The sequence below is a fragment of the Solanum pennellii genome, chromosome 11 (genome assembly GCF_001406875.1).
Source record: "Solanum pennellii chromosome 11, SPENNV200".
Classification (NCBI taxonomy): domain Eukaryota; kingdom Viridiplantae; phylum Streptophyta; class Magnoliopsida; order Solanales; family Solanaceae; genus Solanum; species Solanum pennellii.
The window spans coordinates 7,313,850-7,333,003 of record NC_028647.1 but is presented as its reverse complement, the minus strand read 5'-3'; the positions used below and the strand labels follow the sequence as shown (position 1 = coordinate 7,333,003).

General features: G+C 32.3%; 1 protein-coding gene across 2 annotated transcripts; it reads left to right on the top strand.

The window, feature by feature from the left end:
- The first annotated feature begins 6,935 nt into the window (after positions 1-6,935).
- Positions 6,936-18,182, top strand: LOC107003210 (biotin--protein ligase 2). 2 transcript variants are annotated; one of them, XM_015201503.2, is made up of 10 exons: positions 6,936-7,392; positions 7,524-7,585; positions 8,255-8,403; positions 9,345-9,465; positions 9,819-9,974; positions 12,027-12,072; positions 13,606-13,678; positions 15,310-15,386; positions 17,237-17,291; positions 17,895-18,182. In XM_015201503.2, the coding sequence occupies exons 1-9, from the start codon at positions 6,995-6,997 to the stop codon at positions 17,277-17,279; spliced, it is 1,125 nt and encodes a 374-aa protein (XP_015056989.1). In that variant the 5' UTR covers positions 6,936-6,994; the 3' UTR covers positions 17,280-17,291; positions 17,895-18,182. The 2 variants fall into 2 exon arrangements, with proteins under 2 accessions (XP_015056989.1, XP_027768448.1); XM_027912647.1 differs by having other exon boundaries at positions 7,336-7,441.
- Positions 18,183-19,154: the final 972 nt, after the last annotated feature.

The window sequence follows — 19,154 nt, the reverse complement described above, 5'->3', positions numbered from 1 at the left end:
TTTAAATTTTATAACTTTAAAGTTTAAATTCAAAAATTTCAAACTTTAAGAGTTTGAAATTTAAATTTTATAACTTTAAAATTTGAATTTAAAATTTTCAAACTTTAAAAGTTTGAATTTAAAGTTTGAAAATTTAAATTTGAAACTTTAAAATTTTGAAAATTTTAAATTATAACTTTAAAGTTTGAATTTAAAATTTTCAAAATTTAAGAGTTTGAAATTTAAAGTTTATAACTTTAAAGTTTGAAATTTAAATTTAACTTTAAAATTTGAATTTAAAATTTTCAAACTTTAAAAGTTTGAATTTAAAGTTTGAAAATATAAATTTATAACTTTAAAGTTTGAAATTTAAATTTTTAAATTGCTTAATTATTATAATAAAAATTAGATTCAATAAAAAAAATTTTTTTTTTAAGTACCGGTTCGTCCCGGTTACCGGTCCAGTCCGGTCCGGTATACTACCGGTTCACTTTCGGATCGGGATGGAACATTACTAATTTTACCGGTTTCCCGGACCGGTCCGGTTCCGGTTTCGGAACTTTACCGGTACTTACAGTACCAGTTCCGTACCGGTTTCGGTAATTACCGGTCCGGTTCTCCCGGTTCCGGTACCACTGCTAGCCATACATACAAGATTATGTAGTAATGGATATTAATAATGTACACGAAAATGATTACTATATTATTTTATTATTTATCCTCAATTAATTAACTTTAATTTGATTTTATAATTTATCCTTTTGCTTCTAGGAAGTTTTACTATTTGATATTTTTGTGAATCAAATGAACATCAACCTGAGATATTAAATTTTTTAATAAATAAATAATCTTTGGTGAAGGGATAAACAAATTTTAAAAGGTTGAAAAAATGAACAAATATTCTAATTCTAATATGTAGAAAGTTCAGCACTACCTTTTGCTTTACATATATCATTTTAAAGTTTTCTATTTAAATGTATCATAAGTAATTATTAAGACTGAAAATTAAAGGGAGAATGTATCATATTGGACAACAATTCAACTTATAATATATACTTGAAAGGGAAAAATATTACACAAAACTATTCAGTTTGTTTGGGTGTTTTTAAAAATCAATATATTAGAGGGATGTAGTTCAACTTGAAACTACACTTTTATTCTAATCGCAATGTCGAAAAACACATTTATTACTTCAAGAAAAGTATTAGTTACATGCACTAAACTTGACAATCTGTCCACACTTCATATTGATTATGAATATGAGCAATTAATTTATCGTGTAGTTATCTCTGTATTTGAGATTAAAAGAGGCTCCAATCTATTAATTTATCGTTTGGTATTTCTTAAAAATCAATACCAAAGTGATAGAATTCAGTTTGAAACTACACTTTTATTTCAATTGCAGTGGCGAGAAACACATTTATTATTTCACGAAAAGTATTTACTACATGCACTAAACTTGACAATCTATCTATACTTCATATTGAATATGAGCAATTAATTTATTGTGTAGTTATTCATGTCTTTGGTAATAAAAGAGGCTCTAGTCTAGTCATATTTCTCTATAGGTCATCTGACACATCCTCGAACCCATGTAAAAAATTTATTCCGACCTCTTTCCCTAGTTCCCTTCACACATCAAGGTGTGATAATGTTTTTAAGGTCTTTATGTCCTTACAATGACATACCAAATTTGAATTTTGTCTTTAATAAATGGTAGTATAATATATTGTGCCTTCAACAATTTCAGTAGAGAAAATTTGCATGAACAATTAATATCATAAACATAAATTAATGACTGTAAAAAATCATACAAGGATCAGTAACTATAGAATGAAACAGAAAGGAAAAAAACTTAGTCCACTGAATGTCCCGTGTCTTCTTAAGGATATTATTCCCCTTTAGTACTTGAGGTTTAAAGGAATAGATCCTCTCATGATCTGGAACGATTTTATTATCCAGTGTATTGATACAAAAATAATGGTGTCAGTGAGTCATTCAACAGGAGCAAAGTACACGAATATTTAATTGTACAGAAGAAGAAGAAGAAGAGGAAGAAGTTCAGAATTTTCATCATTTTAAATTGAGAGGAATCCTTTTATTAATAGACAACAAAGAGTAGTGTGAATAAATACTTATGGTGCCTTATCGTAAAGGTCACAACTTTTTGAAAAAGTTACAATCTTTCAAAATGATCACAACCTTACTTAAAAGTCGCAACTCTTCATAAATGTCACAAATTTTCATGAAAGAGGAAGACTATTTTGTGATAAATAAATTTAAAGCGAGTCTTGATTTGTGGTGGCACCATGTAGGCGGATTTAGGATTCTGTTTTATATATATGTGTGTGTATGTGTGCGCGTGTGTGCGTGTGCGCGATGATGATTTGAATTGAGTGAAAACTATTTATACTATCTAATTTTATTTCTTCAACTTTGAGAAATAGAATCACAATCCAATCTATCGGGCTGTGCGGGCACCTAATCTAACGCCTAAGTAGGGATATCCTCAATTCCCAAACCATTTTAAGACATGCGGAAGACTAAGAAAAAAAGAACGATTAACATTCATAAGATTCTTTTATAAAATGAGAGTTTAAAACAACAACTTGAGTTAAGACTTGTGAAGTTAACATCTCAGGGATCTGGTCTATACAGGTACAAGAGCTACTAAGAGTACAAGGTTGTCACAACCCAAAACTAGGCGTGATGGCACTCGTCTTATCCCACCAAGACAAGTCAGCCTAACCCAATAATTTCGATAAAATACAGAAATAAAACCAAAGTCTGATAACGATTTCTAATACGGAAACAATTCAACTTAATTCAATTTTCAAGACCTGGTAGTCACGTGCACAAGCCTCTAATGTAAATACTAGAATTGAAATAAAAATACGAGTCTAACATGAAGTTGTCTTTCAAGTAAAAACAAAGTCATAAACTGGAGAAGGAAAGTTCCCTAAGATGACAAGCAGCTACCTCACAATCCTCCACAAGATGCCTCGGGAACGAAGAGAATGGAAGGTATCACAAAAATCCGGGCTCGTAACCTACAAAAATTTGTAGAAGCAAGGGGTGAGTACCAAACCACACGGTACCCAACAAGCAAACTTCTAAACAAAAGTTAAGGGAACAAAATACGGGTACTCCTTACACCCTATTTGAACCTCCACACTACAAATAGCTCACAATTTACCAAACACACAACTCAATAACCACACTCTATTAGTTTACATATTCTCAATAACAGCTCAATATTCAACAGTCACAATTTTCACAGAGAAACACTAACAAGATCAGCAAACCACATATTCAAGTTCATCAATAATAAAATGTGTAATGCCATGAGATGCAATGTCAAGGATAGTGATGCATATCTTCCCTAACGATACACACCCACTGTCTCTCAGTCTGGGACCCATGCGGGACATATCTGTCCATGCATCTGTCGCGGCGCACGACACGACCCTCAATAATAGTTATCATCGCAGCGCGCGATACGTCCCTCGAAATATAATATCCATCGCGGCGCGCGATACGACCCTCGAAATGGTACATCCTCTTATCACATAACTCTTATCACAACCATGTTTCAAATGCAATGTGAATTACATACTAGAATAAAAATGAGGAGATAGCCATTTTGATAACAAAGTACAATTTGCAACAAGGAATACAACACCAACAAATAAGCAACAAGTCTCCAAATCATTCTCAACATCACACAAGGAAATACACGAATTTCATACGCTTAACAAGAGTTTAGAAATCCACTTGCCTGAATCCAGTAAGAATAATTACTCTTAGACTTGAGCCTTCCCTTTCCGTTGAGCTTCCGAACCAATGGAATCTATTCAAGTATATATTCACAATAAGGTTTCAGAGCTAACAACACTCACACTTTTATGTGTTTAACCTTGACCTAAAAATTCAGCCCAAATTTATAATCAAGTTTGTAATTCTTGATACCAATTAACATGCCAACTCTTTATATCTCCTCAAATTTTAAGTCTAGGGTTAAGTCATAATTTCTCTAATAACTACAACCTTAATAGTTTTCATATTACATAATGCACTCAATATTTAATTACCAATATTAATATAAAAACATGATTTATGAGATTACCATAACAAAATAAAAGAAGAACCCTAAAGAAGAGAGCAAATCGGTAACTTAGATTCGCTATCCAAAACAAACATCCATGCTTCAAACACTATCCAATCACCATTAGCTTCATTATTATAAAATTATAGTTTTTATAAATGCCCTTAAATTAAATAGTCATATTACTTTTTTTTTTATTTAAAATCAAGTAAAATAGTAGAAGCCGCAGTTACGATAACAATCAATTCACAATACAATACTTACTATATAATACTATATTTTCTTCTTAGAACCAATTCATACAAAAAAAATTTTTAATGATTACTCCTAAAAAGGCACCCATTGCCAAATCATTCTCCCATTGATAACCATCAATTGTTTGTAAGGAATTATAATAAAATATATATATATATATATATATATATATATATATATAAAAGGCACTCATCTGGTCAACAAATTGGAAAGACAATCCATTATTATTCCTACACTATCCTACTTGTTTTATACATATACATGAATGTAGAAATTAACGAAACATATATGCAGAGAATGCATTATCTGAAGTTCTTAATTTGTTGCCGCCACCGTCAGTTCCTTCTTTTCCTTTCTAGTTCTTTTCCAGAATGCATTATCTGAAGTTCTTAATTTGTTGCCGCCACCGTCAGTTCCTTCTTTTCCTTTCTAGTTCTTTTCCAAATTAATTGTTTATTGAAACTGAAAAAATTCACTAACTTATTTCTAATACATGGCCTAATGGCATAGGGTTTTAATATATGACCATTTTAACCCACTAACTATCAATTGAGTCAATTATCTATAATTACCCATCAATTAATTAACTCAAGTTAAATGAATAATCCAAATTTCTAAAAATGACATTTTGAGTCATTACAAAGGTATAACAAAATTATAAATGATACAGTTCCCACCATGCGGAAGGAAAAGTAGAAGCTGTTGAAAATTGCATTCGTCTTCACCTATGAAACATTAATGATCATGTAATCAGACTATGCCCAAAAAGGCGTAGCAAGAGTAGTATCACTATAACCAGAGGCGGAGCTAGGATTTTCAATAAGGGGGTTCAAAATCTGTAGAAATAGATAGCCGAAAGAGGGTTCGACATCTACTATATATACATATAAACTTATTATAACCAAGTATAACTAATATAATTTTCAGCCAAAGAGAGTTCGGATGAACCCCCTTGTATGAATATAGCTCCGTCCCTGAGTACAACCACACGTACTGATAGGCATCATTGGTCAACCCGATACCCACAACATAATATAAGAAATCGACTAGCAAGAAACACACAATAAGATTGATCGCTCCTCCACCTTTATATTTTTCATGCCCTTACCATTTCAGATATTAATATCATGCTGGCATATTTGACTCTAACCCCTTATTTGTTTCTTGGGAAAAGGGTCTGATATACCCCTCAACTTTGTCATTTAGAGCTGATATACCCCTCGTTATAAAAGTGGCTCATATATGCCCTTACCGTTATACAAACGGCTCACATGTACCCCTGCCGTTACAAAATGGCTCACATATATCCTTCATTTAACGGAAGTTAAAAAAATTAGTTTTAAATTTATATTTGTAATTTTTTTAAAAAAATTATTTAGGGGTATATATGATTCTTCTATCAAAGTTCAAGGTATATTTTAATTTTTTTCATACATAAATTACTTTTTGACTTCTTTTATTATAATTATTTGAGTTTCTTATTCTTATTTTGTTTTTTTATTTCATTCCTTAGTTTAAAGAAAAAAAACTTAAACTAATTTTTTGTGTGTATTGTAATTTAATTTCGTATTCGAAGAAAAAATTTGGTCATCTACAATAAGTTTTTCAAGAATATTAGTGAAACATAAATAAATTTGATTATCAAAATAATAATTATAAATTAGTCATTGAAATAAAAAAAAGTCAAAAAAAAATGTTTGACGAGGATTAAATTTACTCATATGGAATTATATTTTTTAGAAAAAAATAATAAAAATTTAGATTATAATTATTATTTTTTTCATTTCCGTTAGAGGAAAAGGGTATATGTGAGCCATTTGTTTACAAGTAGGGGTATGTATGAGCCACTTTTATAACGAGGGATATATCAGTTCTAAATGACAAAGTTGAGGGGTATATCAGACCCTTTTCCCTTGTTTCTTTATCATACCTAATCATTCTATCTCCTAAAGGAAATTTCAAAAATAACTACTACCAACTTGGATGACACTCACGGCATACCCTTACTTTTACCCCTAAACTTATAAACCTTATAGTACGCCTATCAAGACTTATTAAAAACCTAATGCAATAAAGAGGGTGGTATGGGACCTAAGGCTTTATAATGTATAGTCATATATTTTCAAAATGTGTAAATTTAGTTAGTATTTGGTCATAGATTTTTAAATATTATTGGCAAGTCATTCTTTAGTGAATTTTTATCATGCGTTTGATCATAAATTTTGTTGAAATAAATGACTCTATAAAAAAATATATAATTTATATCAATAGATTCTAAAAACTATTACTATCATTATAAACATTAAAAAAAGATAAAAACAACAAACAGAACTAATACGAATTTTTTAAAAGAATACAATTGATTTGTGTAGGAAAAAAAACTATAATTGCTATTTGCAATTGAAAGTGAATTCGTAAAATAAGTTCAGATACTAACTATATACAATATGTATATAATCATTATACAATAAATTAGGTTTGAAATTCAATCCAAAACTATAAACCATGAACATTTTTACAAAATATAAAATTTAAGATAATTTTTTTATAATATTTAAAAATTTAAATTATTTCTCAAAAATACTCGCCAAATAACAATATTTGAAAATTTGGGTTGTTGCTCAGCTAAATTCTCAGCATAAATTTCTCCGTCTGATGATTTCTCAATTCAAACACATCTTCTTCACCGCTTCTCTTCGAAAATTTCCCAATTTTCCATCAATTTTCCCTCTTCCACACCTCAAAGCTTTCTCAGCATCACAAGTAGTCGGAGGAAAAATGGAATCGGAAGCACCTGACCGGACTCTTCTTCTACTCGCCGGAAAATCAAATGAGGAGAACGATGTGGCAAAGGTATTAAAGGATAACAATACTCTTCAACTGCATAAAAATGGTGAAGAAGTTGAGGTTATTCTGCCTTCCGAGGTCGAAACGCCATTTGAAGATGATGCATTTCAAATTGGAGAATACTTTAACTCCCTTTCGACTAAGCGTTTTGGGAGACTACTCATTTATTCTCCCAAACTGTCGTCAACTCATGATGTTATTTCACAGTAATTGTTCAATCCCTATATTCAGTTAGCAATACCTTAGTATGCTTAAGTATGTGTATCTACTTTGTTGATATCGTGAGAAAAAAAAAACTTTAGTTAATTTGTTCGTTTTAATTACTTGAATATTGCAGAAATAACTCTGACTTACCAGTTGGGGCAGTGTGTGTTGCTGATGTGCAACTGAAAGGGAGAGGTATGAAGATTTATGTTTGTTTTGATTGCATTGTTAGCTCTTTAAAAGCCCAAGTCTTTTAAGGTTGTACACACTTCACATAATGATCTGCCCTCTCTAATCGGGGGCTCGGGAACTGTTAATTTTGTTCTAGTGAACTACACTTTACTTATATGGTACAATTCAATTAAGTGCTTATTAGCACATGCCGATCTGCTACAATTTGTGCAACCAATTATGCTTTCTCTTACTAATTGTAATTGGTTTGTTGTCTTTGAAATAAAGAAACAATAACTTCTGCAGCTATGCAAGAAGATTAAATTTTGAATGAAGAGGCTAGAGGTGGATTGTGACACCAAATGAGAGGTTTTGTTCCCTCCACCAACTATGAATTAGTAAAAATGGCTTTCAGATAGAAAAGCATAGATATGTGTTGACATTGTTTGCGTTGCACGTGACTTTTTCCATTAACAATGAAGGGAAGGTCTCGTTCTCCATTATTGCTTTAACGTTATGGATTTATTTGTTCAATACACAAAAATAATTTATAAAATGCATGACTTGTACACTAGGAATTAAAAACTGCAGTTATTGTATTTTGTGTATTGAAGATTTTTTGGTCTTATCATATTTGCCCAAATTTATTCATATCTTACTTTGATTTGATTATATATTTATTTACCTTTGAAGGACGTTCGAGTAATTTGTGGCAATCACCAAAGGGTTGCCTTTTGTTTTCATTTTCAATACAAATGGAGGACGGCAGAGTGGTGCCACATTTGCAGTATGTAGTCTGTCTTGCTATGACAGAGGCCATTAAGGCTATCTGTTTGGAAAAGGTAAGTACTTATATTACAATGTGTAATGGCTGGTGTCGTATAATTGAAATTAGATTGGTAAATGTTTGATCAATGTATGGGAAAAGTAAGAAGGAGATAAGTGTGACTATGTGTCCACATTGCTTAAACAATGAATTAAAGTTTTCTCACTTATCTTTGTAAGTTTTATATGCTCTATCTGATTTTGTCAATTGAAACATTAGTTCTTACTCATGTACTTTATGGTTTTGTCATTGTGTTTGTATACTTGGAAATTGAAGCAGTTATCTGATGAATGGTCTGTGAATAATTGTATACAGTACTTGCCGACATTTATTGCTCAGTGCTTATTCGTCTGCTAAAGAGATTGTCCTATTTCCTAAAGAATGTTATTTTTGTTAGGAAGTATTCAGGAAAGAGATAACCGTGACAGGGAAAATTTGGATAATTAACAGGGCCCATTGAATTAGTCAGTGAACTGTAGGGTGCACTTATATCAAATTTCAGGTAGATTCAGATGATACAACTTTTTATTTGATGGAGCACTTATAGATTTTTGGTTCTTCTTGACTTACAAGATTCTCTGTCAATCTTTTCTATTGATTACTTTGTTTTCGTTTAGATTTGCCTAAATAATTAATAATTTCTATCTTCATGTGTTGGTGGTGTATCGATGAACATATAGTATTTCTTTCCTAAACCTTATCGCTATTTGGCAAAATAATACTCCTAATTGCTTTGATTATGCCATAATTACTGTAGGTAGTATGTATCTGAACAATTTCAAATGCTATCTGGATAGATATGGAAGAAAGAGGATTGATAGGACAGGATTTGTTGAAACTAGATGTCTGCTGCATAGAAGCTTTGTGTAACATGCAGATCATATACTTTATTTAGAATAACTGTTGGTAGGTTGACCTTTTTTTCCTTCTTGTTCTTGTCTGCGTTATGTGTTACAGGGCATGCCACATCTCGATGTTCGAATAAAGTGGCCAAATGATCTATATTTAGGTGGCCTTAAAGTGGGAGGCATCCTAAGCACATCGGTATATAGGTCAAAGAAGTTCTATGTTAGTGCTGGTAAACTGTCTCACTCATTAACTTGAAAAAAGGAAAGAAGGAAATACTGTCACTGATGTTCATTATATTTTCTCATCCTGTTTGAAATAAAGAACAGACTTTTTCCTTTAATTTATAGACTTTGCATGCTATTACCAGCTGACGGGGTTTCAGATGTTTCAAACTTAATGAATATAGTTAGTCAACAAATTTTCTTACTCGTGCAGTCTTGATTAACATAGCTAACTTTCAGGCACCCTCTTCAAATCATTTTAAATCGACTGATGAACATCTGTATTTGTTTCTTTCTCCTCTCATTCTATATCGATTTGGAGAAATTATATTGGAGTGCTTTGATGAAAAATTCTTCGCAGGAGTTGGATTGAATGTGGGGAACGAGAAGCCTACTACATGCTTAAATGCTACTTTGAAGAGAGTGAATCCTCTTTCACGTGAGTTGAAAAGAGAAGATATCATTGCAGCCTTTTTCAACAAATTTGAGAACCTTTATGATGTTTTCTTAAAACAAGGTAAGTTGCCTTTTAACAACTCAACCATCATGGATATACTGGCCGACTTCAAATTATTGAAATACAAACTCCACGGACTAGTCAGTAATATGGATGTTCTGGAATGCTCAGTATGCTAGTTCAAGTTGGTCAATATGGTTATTCATAGATCAAAAGAACAACCAATCATTTTCTATCTGTTTCCTGGTTTTGTAGTTTACATGATAGCCTTTACTCTTGTTTTTAACTCATCAACATGAGAGAAACATAAAATATTGAAGCCTTGTGTAAGTTCAAAGTACTTCCGATTTAGCTTCATATTTTTGTGTTACTTCATCTTTGGTTAGGGTTTTAGATTTACCTACTTTAATTCTGCCTTTGTTGAGCCTAAGCTACGTTTGTCTAGGTGGTCCTGAGTTTCTACATACCAAAACACGATGTTGCACGTGGTTAGCTTTTCAGAAATGAAGATAGTATTAAATAGATTTAGCTCCTGGATAAATAAATTCAACAACTAATGACCACCAATGATAAATAGAAACGAAGGATGAGAGGGAGAGAAAAGAAATAGTGGGTTAGATTTCCCAGCAAAAGTCTTGGGGCATGACAACAATAAAGAGAACTTTCAATGCTGCTAAATAGCTACTCACCTAGCTCTCAACTTCTTAAACTCAAAAAGAGAGCCATGTTAAACATTGGAAAATCTTCAATATCTGTGAAATCCTTAAACCCCAGTTTTAAAAAACTCCAACTAGTAGGTCTTCAACTTGTCAGCTTACTCCTTTTTATCAATTCATTTAGAGATTTTAATCATATAATTTAGCAATGGAATTGAGTAATCTTAAAAATATATGAGCAGGGTTAAAGTGACAGAGAGCTATTCATACGGAAGCTTACTGTGTCGCAAGACCTGTTCATATGAGCAAGGTTATAATATCAGAGTATCAATTTTTTGCTTTAGGTTTTGCTGTTGTGCTTTAGTTGTCATTTTTCTATAAGGTGTTGTTGTCTGCCCCACTACTGACATGAAACTTAGCATTTAACTGGGGCAGAGTAGAAGGGTAGGTCTATATTCTGAGTATCAAACCTATGGGCCAAGTGGTGTTAGCTTGCTAACTCATAGGAAATTTTTCAGATAAAATAAATAAAAAAATAAAACAAATATCATATTGTTGTTTGCATACCATGTAATTTGAGTGGTATCCATTAATTGTTTCTAGGAAGATAATGCTTTCTCCTCCCCTCACCTTACTTTTTCTTCTTGGTGGATGATGTCAAAAAAGTGAAATGAAAGTTCGCAAACTTCCAATATGAATGTGAGGTGTCCTTGTTTGTTGTATCTGTAAATGAACCGTTTATATATTTTTAGTGGCAAAACTAACTTGGTTCTTGGTGGAAGATTCAGAAATTTTAAGCATAGTTTTTTGTTGATGGTGATGAGATTGTAATTTACCAGTTGTATGTGAAACGTGTCCAAAAAATGGTTTATCAAATAAGACCAGCCTTTCTTCCCATTATAGTTCAATGCTAATATCAAAACTTATCATTTTGTTACCTCTCTCAAAAAAAGATATCGGAATGTATCATATGCTGGACTCTATTTCCACTTGCCTGTGCCTTTTCCTAAGCTGGCCTGTTTCGGTGTCTTAGTTTTCCATTAAGATTATATTTCAGTGTCAATAAATGAATTGGAGGTTCAGTAATGAGAATAATGATATTTCAGTGTCGGCAAATGAGTTGGAGGTTCAGTAGTGAGAATAGTCTTTTTATATTTTGCATTGGGTTTGTTAATGTTGAGCTTGCCATCCTGGTTATTAGGTGCTTATGCAGCTTTGAGATCCACAGAAATTTTGTAGTGTTGGTGGTATTCTTTGACATTGTGTATTAGATTCTTGTGCAATGTTTGAATTCATAAAGTTCAGTTTTATGGTTTATTATCAACTTCATTTTGCTGTTTGTGATTATCTTAGAACCGTTCTGCCTGGAAATCATGGAGTGATTTCTTGGTGAAGAGCTTCTGCATATCGTGGTATGGTAATGAAAAGAGTGATACATTTTGCTGTTTGCATGCAGGATTTCAAGCTCTTGAAGAGTTGTACTATCAGACTTGGTTGCACAGGTAGAAACTGTTATATGTTACTGCAGATTCCAATATCTGTTATGCTGCTACTCTTCCACTTTGAAGCTTTTTACCAAGCAGAGAACTTTATGCTATAGAAATCCTGTAAAGTTGATCCTTTATTCACTTCTAATCACACGTGTGCTTCTTTTTATGCTTGAATGTGCTTTTGATGGGAGAAAGTAGGTAAAACTCAAATTCTTTTACCATGTCATATGGTAGGACAAAACTGCTCCTAGATGAGTAAAGAAAAACTCTGTGTGATATAACACTTGTGGATCGCTGGATTGTGTCATTTTCCTGAGTCCTGTTCACAAAAGGGACTTCTAAACAAAATTAAAATGGACCTAGGCCTTGGTAGTTCACTTGTATCATTCAAACACAGTAATGATGCACAAAGATTTCAACGTACTTGTACTGGACTGATGTCCACGCCTAGGTCTCATGGTTCTTTGGTGGTTGGAAGGTTGTATGGTAGAATTACGTTTGATGGATAGCCATGACAAAGTTGAAGATGCATGGGACTACTTGTTTCAAGAAATGCCACCTTCCTTGTCCATCAGATGACAGAAAATTAGCACAGCTTCATCCTGCATAAAATGGACAAAAGCGTGTGGACTGTGAGGTGAATGGTAGTGCAATCTCCCTCCAAAAACTGTGACATGAAGAGAAAAAATTGTTCTGTACTCTCCAGATGTTTTTGTTTTATTTACAAATTCCCAGAATTTGTCATATGTTATTCTTTTCCCTCCTCGACTGGCCTTCGGCTCTCTTCTTTTCTCTCTTTTCTCTCTTCTGGACTTCTGGTGAAATTGTTATCATTTTTTTTCTAGTAAAACAAGTTCAGATATCCAAAGAAAAAGGTAAAGAGGAAGTTGGATGGAGCTCGAATCCTTTACTGTATACTAACGCATACCCAGAAATTAAGAAGGTGCAAAGCTAACCACTGAGCAAGCCCAATGTAACTGGAGGGAGTTGATTACCTGCTACACTTGACATCACATAATCAATGTATGATCCATGTCGTTTATTCCCTATTTTTTAATTTTGCTAACCGTAGAGGACTAGAGTCCGGGTCAGCTTGTGTGCACCTCGACTAATTCCATAGGTACCTGCTACCTTTCACCAGTATAGGTATCATATAACTATTTGTCTCTGTCCACCAAGGCTTGGACAGATGGGAAGAAATTACCAACTCTTTTTGCCTTCGCTGAGATTTGAATCTGATATGTCATGGTTGTCCATGATGTTTATTCCTAATTCAGATGTAGAAATATTTTACATGTGTTATCATAAAACCAACTAATGATGAAACATGTAAACTCTTCTGGTTGTCGCATGGTTCATTTTAATTATTTACCTTTTTGTTCTTCCTTTAGACTGCTTACCTATTGTTAAATCTGGTCGACCATTATACAGGTTAAGTTGGTGTGAAGTACTGCATTTTCTTATTGAGTGCTGAATTCAAGTCTAACAAGATGTTTTCTCTTCAGTTATTAACTGTGATTCTTCTGCCCTCTCATGTAAATGCAGTGGACAGAGGGTTATTGTGCAGGAGAGAAGCGATGATCAGGACCAATTCGTTGAAAATGTAGTCACCATTCAGGTTGGTTTGAGTTGACTATCTCGGTTACTAGTCCTGAGAAACAAAGTATTATTCTTATTGAATTTTCAGTATCACTGCTCGTCATTCTTTATTTTTGGTTATAATATGGTGTCTTTTTGAACTCCGAGATCAATTTCTTGTTAGGCTGCTTCTTGACTGCGATGTATTATTTAAACTCCAACAGGTATATCTTATAATATACATTGCAGGATAAAATGTTAAGATTCACGGAAAGAGGAGTGCACCAGATTAGTACTGTGAAATCATCAATTTGGAAGGGTGTTGCAGAAAGATGCGATGGTGGTTTAGGCGGTGCTTTTGGATGTTTTTGAGTTTAGGACTTAGGTCGATGGGTTCCATTCAATCTTTCTCTTAGGATTATCTGAATAGGAGACTGAAAGCCTTAATGGCCACATAAGCACTTGAAACTGTTAAAGGATTTATAACAACCATTCACACTATGAGTTCCTTAAAATTTTTCCAAGGACTTGAATTAGAAATGAATAAACACATCAATTTTCTTCCATTATGAGCCATGCAAATCAGTTGAAAAAAATAGAGTACAATGGAAGAGAAAGATGATATAGCTGATATCAGTTAGTTGGGATTTGGGAAAGGATTAATTCAGCATCTGATAAAAAATATATGCCTTGGTTATATTTCACTTCTTCAACAAGTTTAGTAATGAGCATAACGGCCCTACTGCTACGATGGAGAGAAGAATCAATACAATTACTTTAGGTAGTGCGTCTTCTAGGAGCTTCTTAATCTTGTCATATATTTTCTTGCAATAGAAAATAGAGAACTTTTAGTCTTTTTTATTTCTCTTAATTGTTTATGTTGCAGAAGCCGCAATGCTTGTCTGAGATGAGTTTCACATGGAACCTATGTTGCTCGGACTCTTCAAAAATGTCGATGGGTGTGTGTCGGATCCTCCAAAAACGGTGTATTTTTTAAGGACCCAAGCAACTTAGCATGGAACGACATGGTCAATGAGGATTCATAGCCAATCCCGACTTGCTTGCTATAGAGGCCTAGTTGTTGTTAGGGGTGACTTTTCTCCTAATACACATTAGGGAATAATGTGCTCTTAAGAAAATATGGAGTTATAGTGTGATGTACCAGTTACCAAATATCTTTTTTTTTTCCTTTAACCTCTCAATTTGATTTTGTCAATATGCTATCCATGTGTTAAACTGGGTTCAACGTCTTGAGTTAGAGTGAAGTATAGGAAACTGAAGTGATATCTAGGATGAGTTTAATGAAGGATCTATGAACAGATAAAAGAGAGGTCATGAATAGCTACCACTTCTTATTCTTGTGAAGAGGGTAAGGAACCTGTAGAAGATCTGTGTTACTACTGAATCCTTGATTGTTGATTCTTCTCTTCCATGATGTGACATGTGCCACCCTTTAGTTTATGCTTGTGATATTTGATAATTGTTTTTCTTTTTATAATCACTCAGCTGAACCCCTCATCAATCCCTATGAAGTGAATACGCTCTGAAGTTTATTTTAATTCCTGTTTTGATTAGTACCATATAATTTTCATACTTGTCTTAGTTGTCCTTGCTCTTGTAAACTGTTTTATCCCTGTAATTAGCTACATAAACAAATGATTGTACTTTCAGGGTTTGACATCCTCAGGGTATTTATTAGGAATCACAGATGATGGTCAAATGTGTGAGTTACACCCAGATGGCAACAGGTTTGTCTCGAGGCTAAACATCTTTAACATAACCTGTCATATCTTTTCAATTCTTTTGCCAATAGTATCTCCCCGATATTTGGTAAAAGAATTATGTTGATTTGAACCATTTTTAATGCGTCTTTGACGAATACCAATCTGATTTGCTTGTGATCTTGAATCTTGATAACCAAACACTGAATGTTTTTGTAATCTTGTTTATTGTTTCGAAACTACTGTTTTGTCTTCTTTTCTTACTTCTAAGCACTAGTAACAATAATCAACATAGAAGATAGCAAGAAACAAAGGCTGGAAGAGATGTAGAACAGTAGAGATGGTGGAAAGAGTGGGATGCAAAAGAATATGATTTACATGCTCTGTAGCCTCTTCACTACAAAGCTTATATCCTCTCTGCTGTAAATTGTCTCAAGTCATACATGCATTGTGTGAGGCATTCCATTCAAAGCGTGCTACTTTGCTAGGTGCTCTGGTTTGTTAAATCTGTCTCCGAGGCCTTCTATGATCATCTCTAGTAGGCTTCCCTTTGTAAAGATTGATAGCAATGAGCTTCTAGAGAATTTACTATCCCTCAGGCCAGTCAAACCAGAGAAAGTTATTTTGAATTTCAGCGAGCCTCACTGTAGTTAAAGTTCTAAATATTGATTCTCTCCCAATCTTTACAAATCCTGAACTGCTCATTCCAGTTATCTTCAAGGAAAATATCTGCCTGAGTACTTCATCAACTGTCAACAGATATAGATCTGATGTAAATTTGTCATTTTAACTTCTTATGTAATCGTGTCCACTTCAGTTTTACGAAGTTCAGAATTTCCAAAAAAAAAGTTAATTCTCTACTTTTGGACTCATTTCTATCCTGACATTCTAAGTTTTAGCTCTCACCTTATTGCCCATGCCAAAATCAAGGTAAGATCTTTAAGTTGGGATGGGGATAGTTTTACAACATACAAATGACAAAAAGTGGACCCTTTATTGAAACCGAAATCAATGAAGTCTTAGAAATTAGAGTTTACAGTAGTATCCCGGGAAATAAAATTGAAAACTACTTATTTCCTTCTGATTGGATGAGAGACAATCTTTACAATGATACAGTTCACCCATTTGCCTTAAAAGTGCTGTTTTAACACTAGTGCTTTTTTAGTTATAAATACACGAGGTGAATACCTAATTACTTATTTATATCATCTACCTGCTAGCTATAGAGTCACTGAATAGGCCTAAGGCTGGTTTGTTTCTTCTCATACCATACCTGTTGAAAGTTCCTTGCCTTTTCCCTGGAATCGGGTATGATTCATTTACCTCGACTAGGATCAACGCCCTCTATACCCCAAGAAAAAGCTAAAAGTACAGAAGTCATCATGGCAGAGCTAGTTCCACAACTGTGATTCACACCCACAGGTCAAAGAATAACTGTAATAGTTGCTGATATATTAGGTTGTATTTGTCGATAAGGGTAAAAATTTGGAGTTGCAAAAAGGATTTCCTATTTCTCTAGCCCACTTGCCATAGAGAAAAAAAACTATAGAAGGCAAAAAGACAGATAACCAATGAACTATCTAATCTACTTAACGAGAGATGAATGCGTATACATTTCAAAAAGGTGCTATTTTCCTTGTGTGCTTTATTTTAGGAAATTTACGTAAAGAAAAACAAAGATGAGCTGTTGTTTCGTTACTTACTGGGGTTTCATTGTTTCTGATTCGAATAACTACTATCAATGGGGTGCTGTTTTTCGTTCTATCTTATTGTCTGGGTTATTTTTGGCATTCATAAGCTGTTAGTTTTTTTTGTTTTTTTTTTTAATTAACTTTAGCATGTTTGTTTAACAATTTGTTTTTATTCCATGGATGCAGTTTTGACTTCTTCAAAGGACTTATCAAAAGAAAAATGATCTGAAAAGAGATTCATGTAGGTGCCTTCTTATCAAATGAGTTTATCCTCTTTTCTGTTTACTTTTACTTCACGTATTCTCTTTTTATTTGCTGATTCTGTTGCACATAAAGTCATTTCTCTAAATTGTATTGATTATTTATTTCATTTTATTTTAAAATAGGAACTAAGATTGCAGTATATTGATTTTCTTTACTGAAGAAAACGTCATTATTTCAACCAAACTTTAAGAAAAAGATTTACGTTTTGTTTTCACTTTTTACAATTTTCAAGTCTTAAAAGGTCAAATTATCTGATGTTTCTTTTTTACAAAAGAAAAACATTAATTAGTAAGGGGGGTTTTGACTATTTTTTCTTTATTTGTGTCTTGAGATAGAATCTTTATTAATTGAACATTTACTTTGTTTATGCATTATCATTGATCTATCATTTCTATTATTACTATGGCAAAAACTAGCGTATATTTTTTTCTTTTATATATTTAATAGCTCAAATAATTTGTTTCGTCCTAAATATTTGACATTGTATTGTCAAATACTTTATGTTATTGTTACAAGTAAAAAGATCATTTATGATAGTGTATTTTAATGTTTTAGTAATCAATTATAATTTTGAATTCAGATTTCGTGGTTTATCTCGCCCGTTATTTTAAGAAGATTGAGGGGTCGTTTGGTACAAAAATGAATAATGCAGGGATTAGCAATGCAGAAATTAGCAATGCATGGATTAGTAATGCAGAGATTATTTTTATCAAGTGTTTGGTTCATTGTTTCTTATCTAATTTTGTGTGTGGTTTAAAAGTTTAAAAAAAAAACTTTCCAATTATACCCTAGAGTTATTATGAGATTTTGTATTTCATGTAATTGAGTCAAAGTAGATAATTAACGGAGAATAAAATTTTTCTTGTCATGTTCACTATTTTCTCACTTAAATTATTTGAGAGCAAATAATTGTCATCTAAATAAATTAGAGTTAATAACTCAAAAGGTCACACAACTATAATGATTATAGAGAAAATTTATTGAACTTTGTTTTGTATTAATAAATTTTAAAAAACTCTTTATCATAAAATAAAAATATAAAATAAATATAGAAAAATAAATTAAACTATTTTTATACTCGAGATCTGTGTGTGTATATATACACACACACTCTTGTTTTAGACTACTTGAGTAATGTTTAATGAACTTTCATTAAGAGACAATATTTTACTTATGAATTGTTCTTAATTCATACATCAACATTAACATATTAGTCGGATTATAATATTTTATATTAATAATAAATAGATTAAGTAATGCATATTTTAGAAACAAAAAATTATATCTAAATAATAAAATTTGTAAGCTAATTTATTTAAATAACTTTATTAGTATAAATATAAAATATGAAATCAAAAAAATAAATAAAATATTAAAAGGATTTGAGGGATATTTTTGTCTTTACCTAGAATAGTCCCATGGTATTAGAGCTAATACCTCCAAATGGAAGGTATTAGTAATACATCACATAATACCATGTAGGATGTATTAACTAATCCATGGATTAGTTATACATATGCTCACATTCCTACCAAACACAGTATTAAATTATACCACATCTAATACATGTATTATTTCTTTTAATACAACCTACCAAATGCCCCCCGAGATTTATAACTTCTAAGTTTAAGTACACATGCAATTACGTACACCGAACTAGCTATTAAATTTATCTTAATATTTGAAACTTTGTAATTAAAAGCTATAACGCTATTAAATTTTTATTTATTTGTGATAGGTAAGAAATCCTAATCTTATACTTCAAAATCGAATAAATTTACTCTTCAAATCTTTCCATATTTGAACTATACTTAAAGTTCTAAATTTATGACCATAAAAT